A 26,574-nucleotide genomic window follows, 5' to 3' on the forward strand; every position below is an offset into this window, starting at 1 on the left:
TGTGTGTGTGTGTGTGTGGTTGAGACTATCTGAAGTTAGTGTGTATTTTTCTGACAGAATGTGTTCAGAGAAACCAGTCAAGTGTGTTTTAGTGTAGTGTTGAAACCGTCTCAGTGAGAGTTTGGTGTAAAAACTGTTTCAGTAACTTCTGCCGTTCAACCAGCTGTTATTAAAATAATTACTACATCTAATCTTATTAAAGTTGTCACAAAATATGAAGTATAATTGAACCTACTTCACTTACATGCTGTGGTAACTTACAAAAAGTAGCCTACATCAAAGGCCCATAGCTATCTGTGCTTTTAAATTATTTAGCAATTTAAAACCAATTGAAAAACACTTCACATTAGAGCAGACCATTTTCTGAACTATTATTGAAACCAGATCTGTTTTCAGCTGATTTTCATTCATGTCCACATAGTGTAAAATTCAATGAGCAGCTCCACTGAGAGAGTGGTTTGATCTAACATCAGGTTTACATCAAAGTTAAGTTCATATTCCAACAACAATACCAGACATATGAATCAGCCAAATAAGAGGAAACAGAAACATTTGGGGGCTCCTATTTCTTATGGTTTGTGTTTACAGCAGCTTGTTTTAGTCACAATGACACAACTTCATTTTTTCAGAGGTAGCCAAGTGAGACCAGAGTGAGACACACTGCTGTTAACAGTGTGTTCCTGTGATGAGCAGGAGGGGGCGGTGCAGCCGAGAAAACACGAGGGTTGGCGAAGTGTCGCTGGGCGTGGCGTCGCGTTGGCTGCGTCAAGTTAGAGACAGTCAGTGGGAATAACCGGAAACAACAACATAAAAGCTCTTTCAAGAATCTTTGGATCAGATGACCTGCTTTCACATTGGCTGAATTGATTAGTGATGCAGGTATTCTAACAATTGGTGTATTATTAAAAATAATAGATGTCCATCATAGGTTACCACACTTAGATTTATGGCTTCAACATGATGCTCGTTAAGTTTAGGTTATCTAGGCTACAAAAAAAAAAAAGGTAGATAAATTATTGTTCACGGATTAGCTAATCAACTGTCAACATTAAACTTAAACAATGTATTTGTTATATTCACGGGCATTAACAAAACCCACACACAACAACTATAGAACAATAAAACAGCAGTAGGCCTAAAATAAATAACATTATGTTGGCCATAATTTTAGGATTATAAATTTGAGGGGATATTGTTTGCCTTAAAAAGTCAGTTAAAAAGTCCTTAGGCCTATTTCATTTTTTAATTTTTTAAAATTCAGATCCAAAGGGTTGTGTAGCAGCATAGTTCAAAACACTGGTTACAAAGGGTAGGCAGGACTTCACTGACATCTCTCTGACTGTGCTTTTAGTTTTGATGAGGGGCAAATCTCATCATTATCAACCTTGTCTGTGAATGGAGTTTGGCATGAATATCAGTAGCATCCTGAAAACGTACAGGACCTTTACAATAAAGTATTTGTCATATTTTGTGCCCTGGCCTAGATGTTTAATTGAGTAAATGCTGCATAATGATCTCCTCATCTTGAAACTACTAGCTGGAAGTTTGCTGTGGGGCTTTTATTTTTGGAAGCATGACCGGAAGCAGCTGTTACTTACAGCATCAACGTGACAGCGCTGGAGGTTTGTGCGTCCACAGTCTTGTCATGCCACAATAAACAATAATACAAAAAATCTGAATCGCAGCGGATCGTCCAGTGTGATCATGGAGAAGCGAGAGGAGACAGTCGCGGTCCGACGGTAAGACAAGACCCCCTCCTCCTTACACTAACACAACCTGGAGCATGTGTGAGTCCGAGCGGTGCTTTCTCTGACGTATTGTGCTGGATGCAACTTTCCGACACAAGTCGCTGGGGAAGACGCACGGTGGAAAACAACAGCGGCTGTGGTGTAGCCCTATACTGTTTGTCTCGGAGCTCGTCTCTGTGTGTGATTGTGTTTCAATGATGTGTTTATAGATGTAGCCTACACACAAATAACTGCGATGCTGCATAGGAGACATCTCCTCCCGCATTGTCTCCTGCTGTCTGATCTCTGCGCCAAATGCGGATTGAAAGTGTGAAATGTGATGGTGTCTCAGAATAAGGGGGAGGGTTAGCTCAGGAGAGAAGCTGAAGCGGACTGTTTATGGCGGAGCAGGCCTGTTTAATGGAGCAGACCGTATTGTGCAGCTCTGATGCTCAGTGTCCGGACTGTGTAGTTGTAATAGTAGTAGTAGTAGCCTAGTTGTTCCTGCAGCCACAGACTGACCACTCGTCTAAACACAACTGATGGTCATTCACTCTGACTCGTGATATAAGTCTTTGTGTTTTATCATGTAAGACAGCCACAGAGGATTAGGATAGGATAGGATAGGATAGATGGAGTGAGTTCATCTTTATGTGTTTGCTGGCCTCCTTTACCTCTCCCAATACTATACTTTATCACAAAATTATAAAGGATCCTAAAGCACTATGAAATGCAACCAGTAGCAGAATTCCCTCTTATTTTCCTAAGTTGCTTTAGTAAAAGCTAAAGATGCCACAATGTTGTTTACATAGGCTGTAAAGAGCACAGCACAGTGTTTTAATACATTATAGCAGCACACCATACTGCAGCCTGTCCAGTCACGTTAGTGTTTGGCTTGGTGTCTTGTGTGAACCTGCCTGTTAATAGGATTTAATAGGGCGTTTAACAACCTGGCACCGCTTTGATGGGGATTATAGACCAATCCAGTCAGTGTACCGTGGCCTAAGAGGACAAAGTGTGAACACATTGAAGTTTGCACACACACAAAAAAGGAGCCATCCCACCAGTGTCCTAACAGGCAGAGGACTATCACTGATGAACCTGCTTAAAAAGTCCACGTCTTTTGTCGTCCATATTTGGCTTTAAGTCACATTTTAACTGTAATCCACCAGTGTCCAATGCAAACAGTGGGGCTGGAAATAGCTGTGGGAGCAGACTGGTTTCCTCCTGTGCGGACAGAGGGGGCAACATGCTGGAGATGCCTCTGCTCACAACCCCAAATGACCTGCCAATCTGATGCTGGTTATAAAACCTGCTGCTCAGTTTAGGGGGGTGACAGCTCAGAGTGGTGTGGTCATACTGGTGTTTCTGGTTTATATGACATTTCAACGGGAAAAACAAAACATACGTATTTCTTCAGATTTACCGCGACCTTACAAACGGTCATGATTCTAATTCTTCTTTACCTTTAGCTCAGAAACGTGAGGTCAGTTAATTGAGTTGATATATAAAATTCACCATCAACAATTGATAAATAAATAAATGAAATATCATTGAAGTCATTGTTTAAGAAAAAAACCTCAAAAGTTTGATGAAGACATAATGATTTAAATCCAGGGCTATTTGAGAGGCAGTGAGTGAGCAAACAGAAACCAGACAGACAGTCAGAGCCAGGTTTTGGTGCATGATCGTTTTCCTCACACCTGTGGACGGACCGACTGGTCTCTGCTGATCTGATCTGAGAGCCAAGACGGAGGAGTGGGTGCACTCCTGTGCCAGTGCTCAGCCAGATGACACTCAAGTTATTTTAGCAGCAGATGTTTGAAGCGCTTTTCAGAGCAGCAAATAAAATACAAACCATGTGATGGATGAATGACGGTGGTGTGTGCGTGTGAATATTGAAGTCAAACAGATGTTTTCCTGCTTGACTCGGTTCACACTCTTGGTGTCAGATGTTGACCGTTGAGTGTGTTATGTAATACGATGGCCATTTTGGTTTCTGCACAATAATGCACACATAAGTTCATATTCAATTCCTACAAGAACCTGAACCTGTTATATTTGTGTCCCAAATAATTTCCTGTGTGCTACATCAATATCAAATCTGGTCTTGTGTCTTTATTATGTAAGTCTGAATTCATAGACTGTTAATGCTCCTGCAAAACGTCTTTCAAGTAGTGATCACTAGGCCTGCAGCTATTGTGAGGTTAGGTGTTTAGTCAGAGGAATAGTTCAAACCTGAAGATACTGAGCAAACCAACAAGTTTTAATTTAATTTAATTCAGTTTATTTGATAGGGACAATGCAGGTTAACATAGTGACACTTCCACCCGTTACAAACAAGTCAATGTGACCGATGTTCTGCATACAGAGATTATAGCTAATGCTAATGCTTTGTTTTCATAGTTTTAATCTTTTCCATAGGAAGTGGTGTTTCACTTCTCTCAGGCCTTGTTTTGTACATGTGGTTATGAATAAAGCCCCAGAACAGTAACTAGTAATTATGAACACATCTCTTCCTCAACTTCAATCCAGTAAAGATTGTAACGATGGAGAAAACAATAAATCTTTCTTGTGTTTAGTTTAGTCTAAAGGTGAACTATTGACAGTTGGAGAATTCAGTCCAAGCATGTCGGTGTCACTGTCGCCCAAAAGCCAGTAAACAGCTGTTTGTAATTTGAGCATGTGAGATTGTGCTTGTTTGTACGAGTCTGTGTGTGTGTGTGTCTCTGAAAGCAGCGGTGGACTGCCTGCACACACACCATCACACACTCGGAGTGAGGCCTCTCCTCACCTCGACACACTTTTGGTGAACGAAGTGTTCCGGTCGAGACAAGGATGAGTTTAATATGTGGTGAAACACACGTGTCGCCAGCAGTGTTCGATGTCTGGTCTGTGTGTGTGTTTATGTGCACGTTGTTTGCAGGATGTGTTTGTGTTAGTGGGGGCGGGGGCGGGGAGACAGAGTCTTTGTGTTAGACTTCTCCTTCACATCTAACTGAGTGAAGGACACTGTGTTCTGTATGCGAGGTCAACATGGTGTTTAACAGTCTGGTTTATATACACACCCCTACTGTACAGATACAGTGTGTGAGTGTGTGTTAGGAGGAGCTGGAGGCGTGTCTGTGACTGGCTGTCCCTATTTGGCCTCTGTGTGTGTGTGTGTGTGTGCTTTTCCCTCTCACACACTTTTGTGGGATGTTAAGTAACCGCAGTTTGTTCTCTCTCTCTCTCTCTCTCTCTCTCTCTCTCTCTCTCTCTCTCTCTCTCTCTCTCTCTCTCTCTCACACACACACACACACTTTGGTGTTTGGTGCAGAGCACAGTCAGGCCTTTATGTGCCTCCCACACACACTGAGACACACACTGAAACACACACTGGTATTGAGCAATAGGAGATGGTGGCCAGCATGCAGCTCTGCTCTCTAACCAAGGACACTACGTTCTCCGAGGCTCCTCCCCCCTGGCAGACCAGTCACTACTGTGTGAGGCTCGCTCTAATGTTGTATCACTGTGACACATTATTATTATTATTATTAGCAGCAGCAGCATTGGAGGCCGTATTATTAACTGTGGTTGTAGTAATAGCCGTGATTGTGGAGGTATGTTGTACAGATTGTAGAACAATCTGAGACAAACTTGGAGGTAAATCCTGTTGTTTTCATGTCTGTTGATACAATCTTTTGGATTTTTCTCTCCCATTCATACAAAAGTGGTCCACCAGGGCTGCAATGTTCAGCTGCTTTCATTTTCAAAATCTTCACATCTTCAAGAAAGTCTTCAAATTGCTTGTTTTTGGCTACTCATGTCTGATTTGGCATTTTTATGAACAATTAATTGGTCGTGGTAATAGTTGCAGATTCTTTTGTTGACTTATTAATGACTTATTACGTTAGCCTAATAGCATAATTGCCTAAGTCATATTTGAACATTTTCGGAAAAAAAGAAAAAACAGCTGACTTAGGCAGATAGTGATTTTGGACTCTAAAAAGTGTTCTGATTGGTTGAGGACATAGCCAATAAGGCAAGGTGATGCAGCAGTGGTAGGAGAGGCAGATATCTCAATTTGGCCAAAAAATAACTTAGGCAATTATGCTATGAGGCTAACATTAACTGATTAAAGAAAAGACGAAGGAAAAAAGACAAGAAATTAGTAAAAATGCATGAATTCTTTCTTTTGATTGTCTTTCAGATTCATACATTATTATCTTGATTATTTCCTGGCCTTTTGAATATACTGTATTTCAAAGCCCTCCATGGCAGCTCTGTAGATTTTTTTTCGATTTGTATCATCTGTCAGTGAGTCCTGTCAGGCCTCCCTGCTAATAGTCAGTGGGATCATGTGAAAACCACAGACTGTCGATAAATGTGGACGCAGCCTCAGCGACATCACCCACAGGTTTCTGAGGAGCGGCTCTGGAGCTCAGACTGAACTGCTCTGCTGGCGCCATCTTGTCAGTGTCTGACTGAAGCGTTCACTCCTGTTAGCATCGTTTGCACAACTTATTGTTTGGGTCTCTTGTTTGTTGCTTACCAACGCTAATTCATTTATCGGCTAATTTGCTCGCGAAAAAGCAAATCTTACAGAGCACAGACACAGATGCCTGCTAATGCTAACATTAAAAAAAAAAAATCATACTACAGTTTCTCTCATGTCCAACAGACTTCATCAGCTTCTGTCAGTCAGTGAATGTCGCACAAAGACACCTACACAGTTACCCCGTTACACCTGGCATTAATATGCGTGTCCAGTGTCCACATTGAGATCCGATCCGATCACAGGACCCATTACCATTTACACTTGTGTTCAATGTGGTCACAATACCTCCCATAACAAACTTCAGAGGTGGTTTGTCCCATCGGGTTACAACCGTCCACAATGTGTCTTGGGTACATTCACATTATGTACTTCCATGTGGTCAAGCACTATCCGATTGCAACCCGACCACTGAAAACGCATGTTATTGCCAGGTGGAAACGGGACAAGTAAGATGAGTCACGTTCAGTGAGGTGAGGTAACACTGAGCAGACAAGTAGCAACTGGTCTACTGACAGGACACCCACCCTGTCACTCAAAGAGGCCACCCCCCTTTAATGTATACCAGTAAGAATTGATCAGTCTGATAAAATGGGTAACATGAAGTTTCCCCCCCGTACCGTCATGAAGGAGGGCATTAGCGTAGATAGATGAAAATAGTTTTTCGTTCCAGACTCAAGGGTGGGGTTAGCTACACTTGTTTTATTTCTTGTTGGACATTTTAACATGAGACTCTGGGGGACTGACTCAACAAGCCAACAACAAGTCCAGCTCCTCAGCAGCAGCAGTTTGAAGTAGGATCTATTGTCCTGGAGACGCCTTGCTTGATGGTTTTCTGGATGAGGGGATTTTGTGTTTATGTTTATGTGGGTGTGTCTGCACGTCAGCATGCATCTTGGCATGCAAGTATGTGTATATCATGGTGGTCTGTGGTCTGCCTACGTGTCTGTGTGTGTGTTCAGACCCACTTCCACTCAGATGTAACATGACAATCCTCAAATATAAAAATACTCTGTCTTGAAATATTGTGTCATAAGATGTTGACATGTCAGGTATCAAAATGCACATGACCTTTGTAGAAGCTATTTGAAGTGTGGTTGCTCCCGCACTATTTATTTACACAAAAGATGTTGAGAAGTTGTGCTGACAAGTCTGCCTGCAGGGATGTGTAAACTGTGTGTGAACCAGAGTAAATTGACACACAAATAATGAAACAAGATTAAATAAACTGTGTTAACATTAGCAGCATCCAGAAGCAATGCAAATCTCAGCACACAACAGAAAACAGAGGGTGGTTTGAATAAAAAACTGGTGGTTACTGGTTAGACATGAAATAAAGACAACTCTTTACAGGTGAGACTAAAAAGTATAGAATTATTATTCATGATGCAATAAAATTGTACACAACATATGAAAACATTGAGCCCAAATCCCCAAATACAAAAAAACAGGAACGAATAAGACAATACAATAAATCAATGTTGGCTTAAAAAATGTGTTTTCCTTGTTACAATTGAAAAGAGTTTATTAAAGGGACAACGAGGAGTTTCTATTTGGTTATAAAAAAGTCTCACGTTAATGTGGATTAATCTACGTTACCCACACTTGTTAATGGCTCCATTTTATCGTTTTGTCTCTTATCGTTATTTTGTTATTTTAATTAGTGGCGGAAGCGCTGGGCGAGCCGAACAGTGTTTCCTTACTTTCGGTTTCGCGGACGCTGCCCGGCTGGTCATGATAACAACGCCGCCGAATCGCCGTTTATGGTCAGAACTACGACAGTATGTGATCGTCTTTGAACCTCTGACTTTCATTCTTGATGAATGAAAACATTCTTGGCAAGATGTCCGTCTTGCGCCGGTCCAAGAATTTCACTGTGCGCGCGAGGCTCATCATGGTAAATGTAGTATGAGAACACTTCGCTTTCCAACTCCTCGTTGTCCCTTTAAGTTCACACTGATACTAACATTTCAGTATCACAAGACACTCTGCTATTGGAAAAAAAACAAACAAACACATTTTTCTGTGGCCTCTCTGGTATCTTATCTACATGCAGGTTTTAACAGGCTCCGATCCCATTCCTGGGGCCTGATAAAATGATCTATGAGGGTAGACTGTCTGCATGGAGCTACAATGTAATATACGGGGGAGAATTGCTGTCATTTGTGCAACAGTAGCAGATGTTTTTACTGAAATATAACAATTGGCAACACATTTTATAACTTGTAATTTGTTTTTCTAGAAAAAACACCAAAATATTCTCTGGTTCCAGACTCTCAGATGAGAGGATCTGATGTTTTTCTTCATTATCCAAGACAATAAACTGAATATTATCATGCTTTGGAACCAAAAATAGTTGAGAAAATGATCAGCAGATAAGTCATAATGAATAATCATTACATGCAGCTGTAATCAGAATTGTTTTTCTTCATCAATCATAAGAGGTGGAGAAAATCCACAAAAGCACATTGTGGTTCTGCCCACACTGTTTGACTGACAGGTGGCCTCTGGTAATTGCGAGTGATTTGCAACAGAGATGGAGCTAAAATGGAAGAAAATGTTAAGAAAATTTCCACCAGGATTTAGAAGTGACCTGACAACAGCTCTCTCTGTGGGCCGCAGTGATGGAGAAAGAAAACCCCTCTGCTGTGGAAGCTGCGTGTCTGACCGAGGTCTGGCTCTGTTTGTACAGCAACTGTAATGTTCTCTATGTCTTTGCACAAATACACCAGGACTTGGCAGCTGAACTGTCTCTGAAAAAAAGCGTTGTTCATCCCAGCAATGAATATCTTGGCTGCAGTAAATTGGCCGTTGTGACACTCATGTACACACACACTGTAGAAGTCACATGTTTGTGTGTGTGTGTTACACTGCTAACCTTTGTATAAAAGACGTAATGTAGCTAAAGATGTTGCAATAGATCTGTTCCCTTTGTGTTTACTGCTCCAGTTTAAAAAAAAAAACAACATATACCAAGTCCAGTCAGAGGAGTTTAACTGTTTGTGCAGCGTGTTTGACAAACCTCATTATTCCCCACTCAGATATTCTCACAGAGATTAGCAGCTTTACAGGTAGTATCAGTTAATACAAGCTGTCATCCTGGATGAGGGCGTACAACACTGAGGGTGTGTTGAAGTCCGGTACAGTCTCTGCAGGAACATTGTGTTCCACTCTCTGAATACTAGACTATGGAGTCTACACATGTGACGTGAATGGTGTTTTTTTTTTTTTTTTACCACACTGATCTACTTTTCACAGCCTACAGCTTCGACGTGTGATGGATGATAGGTTCGGTGTGTCCCAAGTGCTGTTGGCTTCCTTCCTCAAAGTATGATCTGTACAGTTCATGCCTGTAAACAAGTCAATGATAGTATAATATCAAACCAGTTCACAATGTGCAGGACACATGAAAAGACCTCTCTTGTTGTTGTTTTTTTTATTGATTAACAAATACACATTAAGAAGAATTCTTTAAAAATAATTTAAAAGGGAAAAAATGGATACAGATAATCTGATGTAATTGTAAATACATTATAGTGTGAATACATAGCCATAATTATAAGTTAAGAGTTTTGGAAGGAGACGTGTGGATCAGAGAGAGTAACCAAACTGTAACTGTAAACATGTATGTACTGTAATCATGTATTCACTGCTTGCCTTCTATGGTGGACGAAATCAATCGAACACACAACGAACGGATACACGGTACACAGCAACACCCGCAAGTTACTATGACAGCTATAAAGGTCGCCACGGACATTAGTATTGACATAATTAACCCCTTCCATTGTCCGAACATTCCTGTCATCCAATCTTCGAGAGGGTTATTTACCCCGGAGTGTTCGTGCATAGTTTTAGACAATGTTCGTAACCCTTCTAGTGCGCGTGTCACTTTGCCGTCGGGGGCAGTATTGTTGGGGATGACCGTACAACACATATCCCCAAACATAGCGCAAACACCCCCTTTTTCAGCCAGCACCATGTCAAGAGCCATGCGATTTTGCACAGCCATCAGAGATGTAGGAGCCAATTGTTCCGCCAACCCTTCTGCCGCATCTCTGGTGAGGTTCGAGAGTCGCAGGACGTTATAATGGACGTAATTTATACGATCTACATTTTTATTTGGGGTAATAGGGAAGAGCGCCGCTACTATTGGAAGATTTTCGAATCCGGCTTTGATTTGGTCTGTCAATTTGTATTCGTTAGGTACCCCTCTGGGTACTCCTATCGCATCAATGTAGGTGGGTGAGTTCTTGGTTAGATCAAAGTGATCTGCCATGCTGGATATACCGGCAATACTGGATCGCTTCATGATATGCCTCCGTCTCCTAGCGGTTAATTTAACCGACAACTCGTGTGTGGGAAACAGAGGGAGTCGACGGTCTCCCATTAAAAATAATGGAGATCTTAGCCGCACCATTGCACACAAGCCGGTGCTGCCTGATGGAATCCTGACAAACAATCTTTGTCCCCCACAGTAATAATAGAGTCCGCTTCTTGCCCACGGTCCGATTTGCGACCCATCTTCCACTGTCCCGCACCAATTATTGGAAATGTTTCCCAGCAGAAATTTGGTTTTTTGTGCCTGAATATTGAAGCAGGTGTAATTTTCTGACCCCTTTTTTGGAGTGAATGGCCAGTACCAACTCATCCTCATCCAACCGCAGACGAGAATAATAGGTCGGCTGGCACCCACTATTAGGGTAATCCAGCACTCCACAGGATAGGCATTGACCGGCCCTACCAAGGGGTCCTGAGGGTTCAACTCTGTGTATACACTTACGGTATATTTGTAGGTTGAAGATGAAGAAGGTCTGACACGCTAAAACGCTTACACATAGTAGAGCACATAGTTCACGAGTCGCTAAGCCCACTGTAGCACTTTCATTCAATCCCACTCAGTTTTCTTTTACAGCTAAAGCTAAAAGTAGATAAAAGGAACACAAGTATGAAGGATGTTGTGCTAAATTTCTTTATTGTCTTATGGTTACTCGTCTGTATCACTTTTCTGGGGGCCATCATTTACAGTTGGGCAAAATATTCTGTTTAAAAACGTAACAAAAACAAAATAAATATGCAAATCTATGGGAACTGGAGGTATCTGATTGTACTGTCCGTAACGTCCGCAGTAATAGTCACGGGCATTCTGATGTGGGAGCGAAGTAGCAGACCCCGGGTCATGAGAGAGAAAAGAAGTTCGTCAGGCAGTACCGATTACTGCCTGAAACGGTATGGGGGGCTAGAACTAAACTATACGTCGGGAGCACACACGACCTTCCAATTTGACCTCTGCGACGTAATTGCATGCGGAGGGAAGCCTCTACAATGGAGAGGATATGACCTCTATCTGTGCGCCACTCCAGTGCTAAACGCGGACTGTTCTCGGCAAAAGAAGCCATGCGGACCTGTAGGGTGTATGAATTCCTGGTGTTCAGATTGGGGAATGGCAATAGGATGGACGGGTACCCAATGGACCCCGTCCTACTCCTATGGGCCAAAAGATAAAGCAGCACTCTTTGACTTCCAAAGGGGGCAATTAATGGCTACAACCGGAACAAAATATAACCCTGTGTTACTAACCGTGAAAGGACTGACTGGCGGGTTCTACCCAGCCAGTCATTCCGATACAACCATGTTGTATCTTACATTAGGGGTAGATCAAGCTGGGACGGACACCGGGGCGTTAATCAAAATTAACCTGTTACCAGTCCCGGTCAAAATCAATATTGACAACAATTCTACAAGTACACCGGCTCCTGCACTTCAGGATATGACAAAAATAAGAAAATCAGGAATAATATAAGTAGACTATAATACCCTCCAACCACTAGATGTAATACAATCTGCCACGGGATACACCGATGACAACCTGTGGCTAAAATGGTTAGCAAACAACGCGAAAGAACAGGTTAAGAGTGACTGCATCGCATGCGCGTCAGCAAGACCACATCTGGTCACAGTGCCAGCACCACTATTTAGTAATGACACATGGGGATTTGGGTGCATGATGGGCTTAACTCGCGAAGCGACTCCCGCCAATTGCACCACACTAGCGAGCATCTATCCTCCCATACATAACAAAACACAGACAGGTAGCTTGGCACGCTACGTGTCGGGAGAGGAGCGCTTTTTCACCTCCTCCCCAGCTGTCTTCGGATGAGTATAAGGTGGTAGCTTGGCACACTACGTGTCGGAGAGGAGCGCTTTTTCACCTCCTCCCAAGCTGTCTTCTGGGTGCAAGGGTAGACTACCTTGCCCCGATGGACCACTCCAGAGGATTATTCTGCCTCTTTGTTGGAGTGGTCTTTCTCAGAACCAGCCGGTTCTGGGCTCGTTTCCTTCAGGTCCTTGTGGACTTCTGCTACGGACCTCTGTGGGGCCGTGGATGCGGTGCACTGGCTCCAGTGGAACCAGGTGTCCCCTTTACCTCTCAGCCGAACCGCGTGTGAGGTTCTCTCGGTGACCTGGAAGGGGCTGGTCCGCCGTGGCTCGGTCCACTTTCTTTTGATGGCTCGGAGCAGGACCCACTCAGCCCCAGGTACGGTTCCACTGCTGCCTCCTTGTTCTTTCTCACCAACCGTGGTGTTGAGTTTCTTTTTTCTCTGTCTCTCTCTGTTGTCCTCCGTGCCACGATGTCTCATGCAGAGAAAAAATGATCTTGTCAACACTTTTCATACGACATATAAAACTACTTACCATTAATTATCAGTACAACAATTTTATTTTATTTCTGTTAATTTGGGGGACCCTTAATTCCCCGGGACTAACTACACCCAGCCGCCTACCGCAGGCTCTGTCCCCTCGTCAGAGGACAGTGGGACTTGCTACAGTCTAGGGTGACTTTTAGTGGTTGCTTTTAGGAGGGCTCTTCCCTCCACGGGGCTCTAAACCGACACTATTTGTCCTTTAAATTCTTACTTTTTCTTTCAACCTATGTATTACTCTTATTCTCTCGGCTTTTTACTGATCTCACACTCCAACACTGTAACCAAAGCAATTTGAAATGCCCAATGTGCAGAATTCGTTAAACAGGTTTCTGCTTACCTTATTTATTTGGGTCGACCCTGGTTGCGGTGTTGTTGGTGCTTGATCCTGTTTTGCCGGATTCTCGTCCCCCTCCTTGCATCCCGGACGAAAGCCCCCAAATTGTTGAAGTCGACCTCTGACTTCCCCGCGGTTGGTTTGATGCAAGGAAGAACCAGTTGCACGAGAGAATTAGAGTTGATATATCATCAGCATTTATTAAGCAAAGATATCTTTGGAGAACACAATACAGAAGATCTGTGTCTTGAGCCGAGCGCCCTGTGTTCTGAAGAAGCTCAACCCTTTCACTATTTCTTATACTCTTTCTCTATCATCACCCCCCGCCTTGGTTCCTCTCCGTACCATACCCTGTTTAGGAGTTACTCATCCTACTCCCTATTAGGGAGTTGTGTTCAGCTAAAGGGTGATATCTCACACCTGCACAGGAAACCTCTGCGTTGTATCTGCTGTGGTCTTACACAATCTTAACTGATGCTGTCCTTATGTGAACTTCTCCTAAGAAGCAGGCTTCACCAGAACACAGTGTACATTTTCCTTGTATAAGTCAGTGACATGTATTATAAGCAAATCACACACACATATATTTCTCAGATACATAGTGAGTACATAGTGAAATGGCCATTTCCCACAGGAGTTATTGGAGTTTCTACATTCTGATAACATTATTTAATCTGATGAACATAAACACAAACTGTACAAAGCTGAAAGACCAAGATGCACCGTGCAGTTGCACATAGTGTAAAACCAGTTTGTTCTCTGGAGCACAACCAATGTAATGTTTCTAAATGACCTTTAAGCTTGTCTGGCACACGTGTGCTGCCAACATAAACACTGATATCTGAATCTTTGACATTAGCCAGGATGATTTATCCGTCTGTACTGTGGAGTGGAGTGTGTTATTTTGGAGTGGACCTTCAATCCCATACGTTGGCCACGTGTTAATAAGTATGTTACTACAAACACTTCTGTAATTGTGTTTGCTCTCTTTATCAACGCCGGAACAACTGTTCCCCACTAAGTGTGATCAGGACGCTCATATTACATCTTCAAAGAGTCACGCAGCCCATCAGATTGATGAAACGCTGCTGGGCTGTTGTATTAAAGCGCTGAGGGAGGTCAGACCTTATAGGCACCATTTGATTTACTATTGGAATAAACTGTATGTATATCTGTTGGTGTTGTATCATGCTCCTCGTCCGCTGGCTGCAGCTGCACACTGAGCTGTAGTCAAAGAAATCCTGGGTGAACTGAACTCATACATACTCAACCAACAGACTGGACAGAGTCAATGTGCTCACCCTCTCTAGATGAATTAAATCACACACAGAAAACTGCCCTATTAGCCTAAATTAAGTATGAAGGATCGTGAAAGGTGTGTTGCTGCATTTTGACTCACTGATTATTTTACACTAAAATGGTGATAATAGACTCAGAGGGGACCAGAGTGCATCTGCCCAAACCTACATATCAACTGGTAATCCAGCACAGGACGTGCATGCGTGTGTGTGAGATAAATGAAAAGACAGGGAAGAAAAGTCTGCAGGGGAGGGAGAGCGGCTCTGGACAGTTTCCCAGTTGCTGAAATGACTAACATTCTGTTCTCTGTGGTTTTGGACATTTTTTCCCTTTTCTTGTTATCAGCCCTGCTCCCTCTTTGACAAAGAAAACAATCCGGGAATGTTAATAAAGCTGAACTGGTTGTGATCACCCGTATGAAGACGTGAAGGTTTCTGTCTCTCCCTTGTTTTTGAAAAGAGCAGAGATGATTTTCCAGAGAGGCGAAGTGGCAGCAGAGCTCTGCTGTGGTTTCACTGTGCAGTGGAGCAGATCTCAGGGGGCAGAGAAACGTCTTCCCACGGCAAAAGTAATTTATCTGGCCACAGTTAAAAACAATCCAGTTCACAAATCAGACTTTATAAGGGCAGTTCATTTGTGTTTGAGTTGTTATGAAGCACGCCGTCTCTTAGATCTTGATATGAAGCATCTGTGGTGGTTTGGTTATGTAGAGTACTTGAGGCTGGGCTGCAGGTGCATGTCAACCAGCTGTTCCTGAACATCTCCTCAGGTGTTTCTTGAATTCAGACGACTGTTGCTGTTAGTTTATAAAACCAGCATATGATAATCGATATGATATGATAATCTCTGAAATAAGTTGAAACAACATGTGGCAGAAGTCACTGAAGAATGATGCAGTTGTGTTGATCCATTTAACAGAAGACAGAAGTGTGATGAGAAGTCTTTTGATTAGAGTTTCTTCATTTTATCGCCTCAAATAACTGACATGCAGTGAGAAGTCAAACAGTGAGAACAGTGTGTGTGGAGAGAAGAAGCAAAGAGAATCACATGGTGGTGGTGACGGAGCCGTGAAGTGTTGTTTTTGAGGAAATGTTGTTGGAGAGCTCAGAGAACACGTGAAGTGACGAGTGTGACGACCGTTTATTCGTCTCTTGACCCTGAGCTCACCCCACCGAAACTCTTGTTTTTCCTTCCCACACTCCACATCTCCTGTCTACTCCAAACATCTTTTCTTTTCTTCTGCCCTTCCCTCATCCTGCTCTTACTTCATCTTTGTAAATCTTGTCTTATCCCTCTATCTTCCTCCTCTTTCTCCAGAAGCAGTTCGGAGCAGAGGAAGCTGCGCTCTCGTGATGCAGCCAGGTGTAGGCGGAGCCAGGAGACGGAGGTGTTTTATGAGCTCGCCCGCACTCTGCCGCTGCCACGTCGAGTTTCCACCCACCTGGACAAAGCCGCCATCATGAGGGTCGCCCTCAGCGCCCTGCGTATGCGGCGCCTTCTGGGATCTGGTAAGAAGAGCACAGTCACCAGAGCCGACAGAACATTTCCCCACTCACTGAGCATTGGGATTTAGTTTTATCACAACATACGAATATGTGTTTGTCATTAAACCTTTGTGCAGATACTTTTTGAGCCTGACATACAAGTGCCACCTTTAGTGCGTGTGACAGGCGCATCAGCAGGGTTTTCTTCTAGGGTCAATCTTGTGAATAGTGAAGTAAAAATGCAACAAAGCTAAAGTAAAGCTTAAATTAAACATGATAAAAGTTTCAAATCCAACCAGCCCTTTGCTTCATGTCATCATCCCTCTCTCTTTCTCTCTCCTTCTCTCTACTGGTACTTAATAATAAAAGCCCTGAAACTTTTAGAAAATCATTAAAATGCAATTGAAACCTGTATTGTGGATGAGTGGACAGGACTGAATGATGAATGGAGTCATTTCCACCTAATTGAAATCTAACGACAATGATTGGTGACATCACTGTCAGGGTCAGCTTCCATAAAGACATACAGATGAAAATGAAGAAACAGGGAAATGTGAGCTTTCCTTTGGTGTCTTTGCGTTGTATGAGTGCAGTGTAGTCTCACCTACAACCTTTAAAATCCTTCCGCCATGAGTCTCTCAACTTCTTGTTGATGTTCAGTAGGGATGGGATAAGAGGTAAAGTGATCAGAATCGTTACCGGCTGTAAGACTGGAAAAAGCCGCTCTCTGAGGCTGCACGCTCCCTGATGGGCTGTTGTCTCTGTGTGTGTGTGTGTGTGTGTGTATGTGTCTTGTTCTGATGGTATGAGTCCGCACAGTGCTGTTTCATTCCCTTAAGTGTGAGCACAGAATAGTGAACACATCCTTAATAATGGGACAAAGCTGAATTTCTGCATCTCCACTCAGGGCGTCAGATGTGAAAAATGTATGAAGATGTGGAAGTGCAGCTTTTCCGACATATTTATTCTGAAAATTGGTTCAGTAGAAAATAAGAAGAAGGTTTAATTGACTCAACTATCAGTGCAATTCACAAATAATTACAAAGTCAGCAAAGAGTTACAGTCAGGAGGCTGCTGGGAAATATTCTTGTCAAAGAAAATCCAACACTGAAAATAGATACCTGCTCTGTCTGTGGTAATAATCACCTGGTTGTTTTATAACAGGTGAAAAACAAAAAGAGGAGTCTGAAGAGGAGGAAAAGGAGAAGGAGAAGGAAAAGGAAGAAGAAGCGGAGGAGGAAGAAGCGGAAGAGGAGGAAGAGGAGGAGGAGGAGGAGGAGGGGGATCCAATGGATGCTTTCTATCCTCAGGCGTTGGCTGGCTTCATCATGGTGATGACCGAGGAAGGAGACATGATCTACCTGACGGAGAGCGTCAGCAGACACATCGGCATCACACAGGTACAGCCTGAACACAACCTGCAGAGTGGACCTGGCAGCATTAAGAGCAAACAGAAGTAGTTAAAACATTACACACATCATATTGTACAAAGATGTTCACGTTTCGTCCGTAAAGCTTCCTGCCTTATCTCAAAGCAGCACCAACATTTCACTTTACACCAGTGCAATCAGTCAGAAAGAAGTGAATGTGAGGAATAATCACCGTACCTACAAAAAGAAATATATTTCAAGAAAATCATCAACATCATGATGACTGAAATGCAATTGTGCACTGAATATATATTGTTTCTCAGTCCCAAACTACCCCTCTCTCCTTGTTTTGTATACACTATGTCTGTGTCTGTAATCAGACATGGTTCCTTCACCTAAAGCCGTGGGGTCAGTACATGAGCCGCTCTGGGCCACTCCAGCTGGATGGAGATCATCCATTATCTCTATTCTTAGCTCTGTTTGACATCACGTTCGTCATTGTGACATAACAGTGTTATGATAACTGAAAACATACATGCAGAGTGGCATGCACTGTCCTGCTATGTGCTGTCGAGCTGTAACAACTCTGACAGTGACAAATTGAATGTTAATTGACTTCAGCTTTTAAAAACAGATGCAGCAGTTTTTTTCAGCCTCAAACTGAGTCATCTGTTTTTGTTCGCTTGTGACAGTTTTTGTGTTTGTGTTGTTCACAGCTGGAGCTGCTGGGTCAGAGTGTTTATGACTTTGTTCATCCGTGTGATCAGGAGGAGCTCAGGGACCTGTTGGCTCCTCGTCCAGGTCAGACACCTTATTATTACAACACCAGTCCTGAACAGCAGAAACACTGCTCACGATTCCCTCTGAAAACCACACTTTTAGACAGCCCTTGTATCATAAAGCTCAGATCTATTAATGATCTATAGATATTTAAATCAATAGTTATCATTCCCCTAAGGTAATGAATTATCAGTGCTGGTTTGGAGAAGCTTTCTGTGCATCATGAGCTGTGCCACGTTGTTTTCAGGTCTGAGTAAGAAGTCACAGACGGAGCAGCGGAGTGAGAGGAACTTCTTCCTGAGAATGAAGAGCACACTGACCAGCAGGGGGCGCACGGTCAACATCAAGTCTGCTACCTGGAAGGTTAGCTATCGCCAACACACACACACACACACACACACAATCTTATCTCAGTGCTCAAGTCAAGTCCAGACAGCCAAAAGCGGCAACTTCCAACACTGATTTACAACAATACACATGTCCACACACACACACACACACACACACACACACACACACACACACACACAGACTCAGACTGCAGACTGCAGACTCAACCTTTACCACTTTGCGCAACATGAAGAACAACGAGCACAGTTTAGATATAATATGACTGTGTCTAACTGTTATTTTAATGGTCTTAATGGTCATTCAGAAACCTGACAGACTTGAACTACAGTTTGTCAGTGAAGATGAATTGACTTAACGTATGTTTGACAAGGTATTTTCTGACTTTCTGATGGCATGTATGCTTGTTTGTTTATGTATACTGTATATAGCCTACATATATTTACATGTATGGTTTAAAGGTTAGGGCATCTATAAGCTAGTAGCTTCAGCCCTGACCCTTTCGATCAGCCTCATGTAGCCCTGCTCTTAGAGGGATATGTTACTGTTTTTTTCTTGTGGTTCCATTTATTTTTTTGATGTGCTGCTGATCGAAATAAACTCCAACTCCAACTCAACTCAACTCAACCTTAATCACAATAGTAGACTGTAGCAGCTTCCTTCCTACACCAACATCAAACACTGCCGAGGAAACAGAAACCTTATACCTTCTGTCTCTCTGTTTGTCTCTCTCTCCCTCTCCAGGTTCTCCATTGTACCGGTCACATGCGTCCCTTTGGCAGCAGCTCCACGGCGCCACCTGCAGCCAGAGTGATGACGCTGCTGTGTGAGCCCATCCCCCACCCGTCCAGCGTGGAGTTCCCTCTGGACACCTGCACCTTTCTCACTCGCCACAGCATGGACCTGCGCTTCACACACTGTGAGGGCAGGTAAGACCCCGCCTCCCTGTGGAGGAGAAATACAGTAACATATCACACAGAGGAACATTCTTTAATGTAATATTAAATGTTATTATTTTGATTAAAGGGATAGTTCACACAAAATTCAAATTTCACTCATTATCTACTCACCCTCATGTCGGCTAAGGGCTGGAGTTACAGCGGGGCTCCGTGCAGCACTGCATGTCCATATGACGGTTGCGAACGGGGCTCACTTTTCTTCGTCCAAAAAGACACACCAAAAAACATCCAAATACCTCCATACTGCTCGTCTGTAATGTCCCTCTTGTATTGAAGCCCCAACTTGAGAAATTCTTCCGAAAAAAATTAAATAAGTATATGTTTTAAGCTTGTTTGTAGTGGAAGCTCCCAGTGTCTCAGTTCACTGCTCTGCCGGTGTCAGTGCAAATCACCGGCAAACGAACTGACACACTGGGAGCTTCAGCTGCAAACAAGGCAATTTCTCATGTTGGGGCTTCAATACAAGAGGGACATTACAGACGAGCAGTGTGGAGGTATTTGGATGGGGGTTTTTTTGGACAAAGAAAAGTGAGCCCCGTTCGTAACCGTCATATGGACATGCAGTGCTGCATGGACCCCACCCCCGTAACTCCGAGGAGGCACAGATGGCTCTGAAACTTCTCCCAGCCCTTAGTCGACATGAGGGTGAGTAGATTATCTACTCAGTAGATAATGAGTGAAATTTGAATTTTGGGTGAACTATCCCTTTAATGTCATCATTTAATTGTTAATTTCATCCTCAAGTTTAACCCATCTTGTAAATCACATTTAGAATGATGTTATATATGTGAAGTTAATTATAAATAGTGCAGTTATAAATAAGAGAAAAGAATATAAATAGCTGAACCTCTCTGTTTCACTGTTTCAATTTTTTTCTTGCATTTTTCTGTTTCCAGGGTTACGGAGTTGGTGGGATACAACCCAGATGATCTGATTGGTCGCTCAGCCTATGAGTTCCATCACGCGCTCGACTCAGATCACGTCAACAAAAGCCTGCACACATGTGAGTGTGTGTGTATGTGGGTGTGGGTGTACACAACCAGAAAAATAGATCTACATGTAACAAAAACAAAACCACGACAAATAACCAGCATGAATTTAACAAGATTTATCACTAATAGACGCCAAAGTGTTGAAATAAACTTCAAATTTCATATCTGTATGTCTGGGGTGAATGACTGTGGATTTCTTGAAGCCTGTAAACAAACTAGAAAGACATTGTGTTGCACATGAGCTGGGGCTCTGGAGCTGGTCCTTCTGGATCAGAAATGATGTCCTCCCCTCCACATCTCTTCTCTTCATGTGCCCGTCTGCTGCTGTAGTGCTGTCCAAAGGGCAGGTCAGCACAAGCCACTACCGTTTCCTGGCAAACAACGGCGGCTTCGTCTGGGCAGCGACCCAAGCCACCGTCCTCTACAGTAACAAGACGTCGCAGCCCGAGGCCGTCGTCTGCCTCAACTTCATACTCAGGTACTTAAATAAGCAGCGGGGTGGTGTCACATGACCGTAGCTGCTGCTGCTGCCAGGACAGAGCTGTTATTTTTAGGAGTAACAGGAGAAGTGGGAAATGATGTCGAGTAAACATAACGGTTACATAACGGGTGATGAAGTGGGTTATAAAAGATATAGAGGACAAACAACAAATCCTTTAGGAATAGAAAAATCATCAAAGTGCCAACTGTTTTCAGCTTTTCCCCCTCTCCTCCGTCTGCTCCTCTGCAGCGCTGTGGAGCAGCCAGACATCATTTTCTCTGTGGAGCAAACCCGCTGTGGTCAGCTGCATAAAGTTGAACCCCAGTCACCGGCGCTGCCACCAGACGACTGTGAGACGTCTGCCGTCTGCAGCTCTGACCACGAGCAGCTTGTCGACGCCGGTGAGACCGAGGACGTGGGTCGGAGTCCCGGGAACGCCGCAGACCTCTTCTTCACACTGAAGGATCCAGAGGAGCTCCTTCAGTTGGCTCCGGATGCTGGAGAGTGTGTGGTGCCGCTGCCAGGAGGTGAGACACATGGAAGACGTTTCTGCGTCAGTGCTGAAAGCTCATCTCCTGCAGCACAATGAGCTGCTGGACTACATGCGTCGTGAGAAGTAAATCAGCGGCACGTCGTTTGCACGAGATGCAACTAGAGTTTCATTTTGTTCTGCTTTGAAGACAAAATAAGACCCTGAGTCAGCAAAGTACTGAAATATTCACTTAGTTACCATGTAACATCCGAGTAGAGCTGAGGCCGATGGGATGTTTGCCTGATATTAATATCATAAGATCATCTCGTTTACATGGTGCTCATCTGTTGATTTGCTCTCTGTCTCTGTCAGGTTTTGTCGAGCTGTCCTTCCTCTATCCGGCCAGTCCAAACTTAATGCCGGACCACCCTCAGGATCTGTGCACCCCACAGCTGCGACAGCTCCTCACACCCATCTTCAGCCCCGTGACACCACCTTCATCCTCATCACCAGCCTCCTCACTTGATCCTGAGCTGGTAAATACAAGCTTTAAATCACTTTAAAACTCTGAACGTGTTGGTTTCTCTGTCTGATTGAAGAGCTTTGTTTGTCAGAGCCCCCGTGGGGAAGAGAAGACAGAGATGGACACAAACAACGTGGAGAGGTTCTTTGCCATCAGGCTGGAAAAAGATCAGAAGACAGAGGAACCACTGGAGGTGAGAGCACAAAACACAGACCGCCTGTTGCCTGTTGTTATGCCTGATTGCACTCTTCATCTTTATATTTCGGTTGAAAGATTAAAAAATAATCTAGCACAGGTCATGATGCCCCTCACCATAACCCTTAGTGGACTGTAACTGCCACAACTTAAATCATTAATTGAATCTCATCTGTCCCATGTAAAGAAAAAGTCAGGTATGTGCTGTTAAAACTGGTCAAAATCAAAATTGAAGAGCATTAAACTTTGGAAATGCAGTGTCCTTATTAAGAGGTCGTTAACAGGTCGAAATCTGTTGACTTTAAATCTAAATATTGATGCTTGAACCTTGAAATACAATGAAAGGAGAATTCACATGCATGTAGACGTAACCTTTGGTCCTTTAAAACTAAATGAATCCATGAAGCTTTGGTCTCTGTTAGTTGTTTCAGGTGTTTGTGTGCAGCTTTGGAAGTCTGGACATTTTGGACATTTTTTTTCAAAATTAAGATGTGGACATCTTTGGTCACGTTTTGATTCTTCTGCAAATAGTACAGTAGATGAGCTGAAATGAATTTCAAGTTATTCGTATTCGTATTCGTATTCGTATTCGTATTCGTATTTGTATTTGTATTCGTATTCGTATTCGTATTCGTAGATGGTGCTTGTTTCTCCCTCTGACTTTAATTTCCGGTTTGTCTTTTCTCAGGGGTTCGATCTGGACATGTTGGCTCCTTACATCTCCATGGACGATGACTTCCAGCTGACCTTCCTCAGCAGTCTGCCGGAGGAAGCCGACAAACCCTCGTCCTCCCCGTGTGAACCTTCGGCTGTGAGCAGGAAGCGGTAAGACAGGCTCGCCCAGTGGTTTCCAGGTGTGCAAGTGTTTCACATGTACAGGAGCTGCACCTTCAGCCCACCAGCAAACAGCATCACAGGATGATTAAATGAAAGCTCTGCAGTTTGTCCTGAGGGTGGCGCCAGAGGACAAGTTGCTTACTAAATTTTGCATGTATGAACAAATGCTGGACCTGGTTCATAATGTCTTCCTGTCTCGTTGTCCTGCAGGACCCATAACCCAGATGAAGAGACATCTCAGCTGATGGTTCAGGACAAGAGACAGAAACAAGATCCTTCCTCAATAGAAGAGGAACTTCTCCTCAGCCACAGATTATTGGTGAGCAAGAGGCAGAATAAAAACCCAATGTGTTTATCCAGCACAAATTTTGAGAAGTTCACAAAATGCACTGACGGAAACCAGCAACAGATCGTTGTTCTGCTCTCAGAACTTTCCACTGAATTTAATAATGAGTCAGTGGTCCTTCACTTTAACCCAAACTTGTTTGGTGGAGAATGTGCAGAGTGATCACATGACAGGACGGAGGAAAACATCTTAGGTGTGACCTTTGGCAAATGAAACACAGTTGATCTGCTTCAGCACAGTGTGCTTGTTTTCTAAATTTAGTTTACGGTAAAATCAAAAAATGAGATGAGTTGATTATTAACAGATCACAGGCTGATCATTACAAGTGTCCCACAGCACTATGAATGTTTTCAGAGGCTAAAACACAAGGATGCAGTAAACACATCAGTGAACTGATCAACGCGCATCTGGACTGAAGCGTCCAGTCAAAGATCTCAGACGGGTTAGGAGGTTCAGGCTCCTTTTATCATCACCTCTGACATGTTTTACCCTCCATGTTCAGGAAAGTCTGGAGGAGACCAAACAGTCCGATCTGATCCTAGATCCCGGCCCAGCAGGGCGGAGTCAGCTACTCACAGACAGAGACCCTATTTTAGGAGGCATACAGGGACTCTGTGATACTGCAGGTAAAACACAACCACACACACACACCTATCTGTACTTTTATATTCTTGAGGACACGTTGTTATAAGATATTGATTGCCTACTAACACCTTACTTCCTTACTTTAACCAACATGATTTAAATGCCCAGTACCAACAATAAAATGCTTGAAACAAGTGACTGGTTTTGATGTAGTGACTGATCAGTGTATTGACTGGCCGAGTCAAGTCCTACTACAAATTAAGTTTTAAAAATGCGTACTGATTCAGAATGAATTCTTATAACAGGCCAATGATGTAGACCAATCAGTCACAATTATTCACATCACAATCTGGATAATGATATCTAATTATGGGCCATTTTCATTTGCAGTGTTAATAGAGCTAGTTCCACTAATAGACAGATTCGCTGTGATTGGATCTTGATTATTTATTGTTGTATGCATGTTATTTACCTTTGCTGTAAACTGATCACAGTGGCCTCGTTTGTGATAAATATTCATGTCCCAGTGTGTTGTCCATTTAAATCTCACATTAACGTGTGCTTTTTGTTGATCCAGATGCACATTTTAATGTCAGGTGTAAATGGGCTGAATGTGATCCAGACCACGACTGCAGACGGTCCAGTCACTGTGATCCTGAACACATCTTAAACCTCTTGTTTCATCATCCACATCATAATGTGGAAGGTGTGAATGAGGTCTTATAAAGGTTATATTATGAAAGTTCATTATGTCCGTATGAATAATTAGTTTTTTCCTTTTCTTTTCCAAGACAAGAAGTTTCTCATACCTTTTTGTTGAATCTTATAAAGGTTATTTGATTCAGTCTCTGTTGAGTATCAAACACTCTGCAGGTCAGAGTGAAGGCCGTCATCACACCTCAGTTTGAGCTGCAGTCTCTCTGTTTTTCTCTCCCAGCTCTGATGAGGGACGTGTTCGTACCTCGTCCTCCTGACCTGTCGCCGCCTCTCTCGCCCATGACTTGATGGAGTTCCTGTCAAACAAGAGTTGGCTCGACTTCTGCCAGATGGTCGACACCGGACTTCTCTGTGAACACAGTATCCTGAGCGCACACATACAAACGCGACACATCACAAACATGTAAGCACATGAATATAGACGCACATAAGCTGCATAACCATGCTGTAAGGTCGCTCGGACCTTGTTGCTTGTAGCCGAACCAGGAATCTTTCTGTTGTGTTCTCTCATCAGTCTCTCACTGTGAAACAAGAGCCAATGACAGTCAGACTGGCAATCCTGAAATTCACCCTCTTTCCCCTGAAGGAGCTCAGTCACACCTTTTCCTCCTGTTTTTACACTTGATAACTGATGTAAATGTGATGAATGAATCATCATTGTGGTCAGTGTGTTAAATGAAAACAGCAGGTGGTGCTAAACATTTTCAATACAAAGGTTGTGAAAGATCAAAACACCTACAACAGTGAGATGAAACTGAACAAGTCATTTCTCTGTGCAGCTAAATTTAGCGCAGCTTTCAAATATATCACATTTAATCCATCTGCTTCAGTGCTTCTAGCATCATGTCACGCCTGTGCAGGAACTCCCATAATGCTTTGCTTTGACTTTGAGCCAACAACTGTCAAGTATGAACAGCTTTCTGCCATTTTTCTGTTCTTCTGCATTAAACAAACTCACTGCCGTGTTCTGCTAAATACTATTACACCTACAAACAGACTTGCGAATATCAGTGGCATTGATTGTTTCAGTGGCATATTTTTACATATTTTTATACACTTGTGCTAAGCCTTTTTTTTTAAACGATACATTAACTAGAAAGTTCCCATCTGGGAATGTTATCACGTTGTCATCTACGAATCCTAAGTCAACAATCATCTGCAAATCATGGTGTATGTTTTGTTGTCCTGAGGCTACAGATGGGTGGGGTTTCCCTCATCTAACACTCCCTATAAGCTAATGAGAGGCCATCAGCCACAGAGAGTTTCACACACATGGCTGTGTTTCCTCTGTGGTTAAACAAACAATGTTGATATGTCCATCTGTCATATTTTTGAATATCTAATTAGATTAACTTGCAGTATGAGACAAACAGTAGAATCAGCTTGTTGTATACTCTGTAGAAATGTAATGAAACACTAGTTCTAATATGTTTGTTATGTTTAAGTTTGAGTTTTCTGACTTGTAACAAGGTGTGCCTCAACACATATGAACGACCTGTATTTTAAAGTCACAGTGTTTGTAATACTGTGATGTTTTTATGCTGTCTGAGATGAAGAGCATCGTTTATATTTGACCTCAGACGCCTGTTATTTCCTACATAAACCCTCAAAGAAAGTCAATCTTTACTTGCAAATGTAAGTGTATTTGAAAACTGTTTCATAGCTCTTCCAAAGCTCTCTGTGCCTTTTATCATCCAGGTGAAGACAAGTCAGTGAAGGGGGTTTCTCCGTCCTGTCTTGTTACTCACACACAGGATCTGCTCTAAATGTCCCCAGTGATTTAAAATGAGGGAGAAAATGAAATACTGTTCATGTTTCCTTTTTATTGTGACTGTTTATCCTGTATGCATTCTTGAGCTAAATAAAGCTGTTGAAGCAGAA

The 26,574-nt window shown here is 43.0% G+C and overlaps 1 protein-coding gene across 1 annotated transcript; it reads left to right on the top strand.

Annotated features, from left to right (window-relative positions):
* The first annotated feature begins 1,695 nt into the window (after positions 1–1,695).
* On the top strand, positions 1,696–26,574 carry hif1al (hypoxia inducible factor 1 subunit alpha, like). The gene is made up of 15 exons (XM_085795688.1): positions 1,696–1,739; positions 15,922–16,112; positions 17,253–17,488; positions 18,175–18,259; positions 18,486–18,601; positions 19,331–19,515; positions 20,442–20,548; positions 20,868–21,015; positions 21,268–21,545; positions 21,863–22,026; positions 22,105–22,206; positions 22,897–23,033; positions 23,256–23,364; positions 23,894–24,017; positions 24,914–26,574. The coding sequence occupies exons 1-15, from the start codon at positions 1,705–1,707 to the stop codon at positions 24,979–24,981; spliced, it is 2,085 nt and encodes a 694-aa protein (XP_085651814.1). The 5' UTR covers positions 1,696–1,704; the 3' UTR covers positions 24,982–26,574.

This window comes from Trachurus japonicus, chromosome 13 (assembly GCF_045865225.1).
Source record: "Trachurus japonicus isolate A0001 chromosome 13, Traja_1.0".
NCBI lineage: Eukaryota > Metazoa > Chordata > Actinopteri > Carangiformes > Carangidae > Trachurus > Trachurus japonicus.

Excerpts from the sequence above, each read along its gene's own strand:
- hif1al (XM_085795688.1), top strand. The coding sequence starts at position 1,705 with ATGGAGAAGCGAGAGGAGACAGTCGCGGTCCGACG. Across the intron at positions 1,740-15,921 it reads GAGACAGTCGCGGTCCGACG|AAGCAGTTCGGAGCAGAGGA; the intron begins GTAAGACAAGAC and ends CTCTTTCTCCAG. Across the intron at positions 21,546-21,862 it reads TGTGGTGCCGCTGCCAGGAG|GTTTTGTCGAGCTGTCCTTC; the intron begins GTGAGACACATG and ends TGTCTCTGTCAG.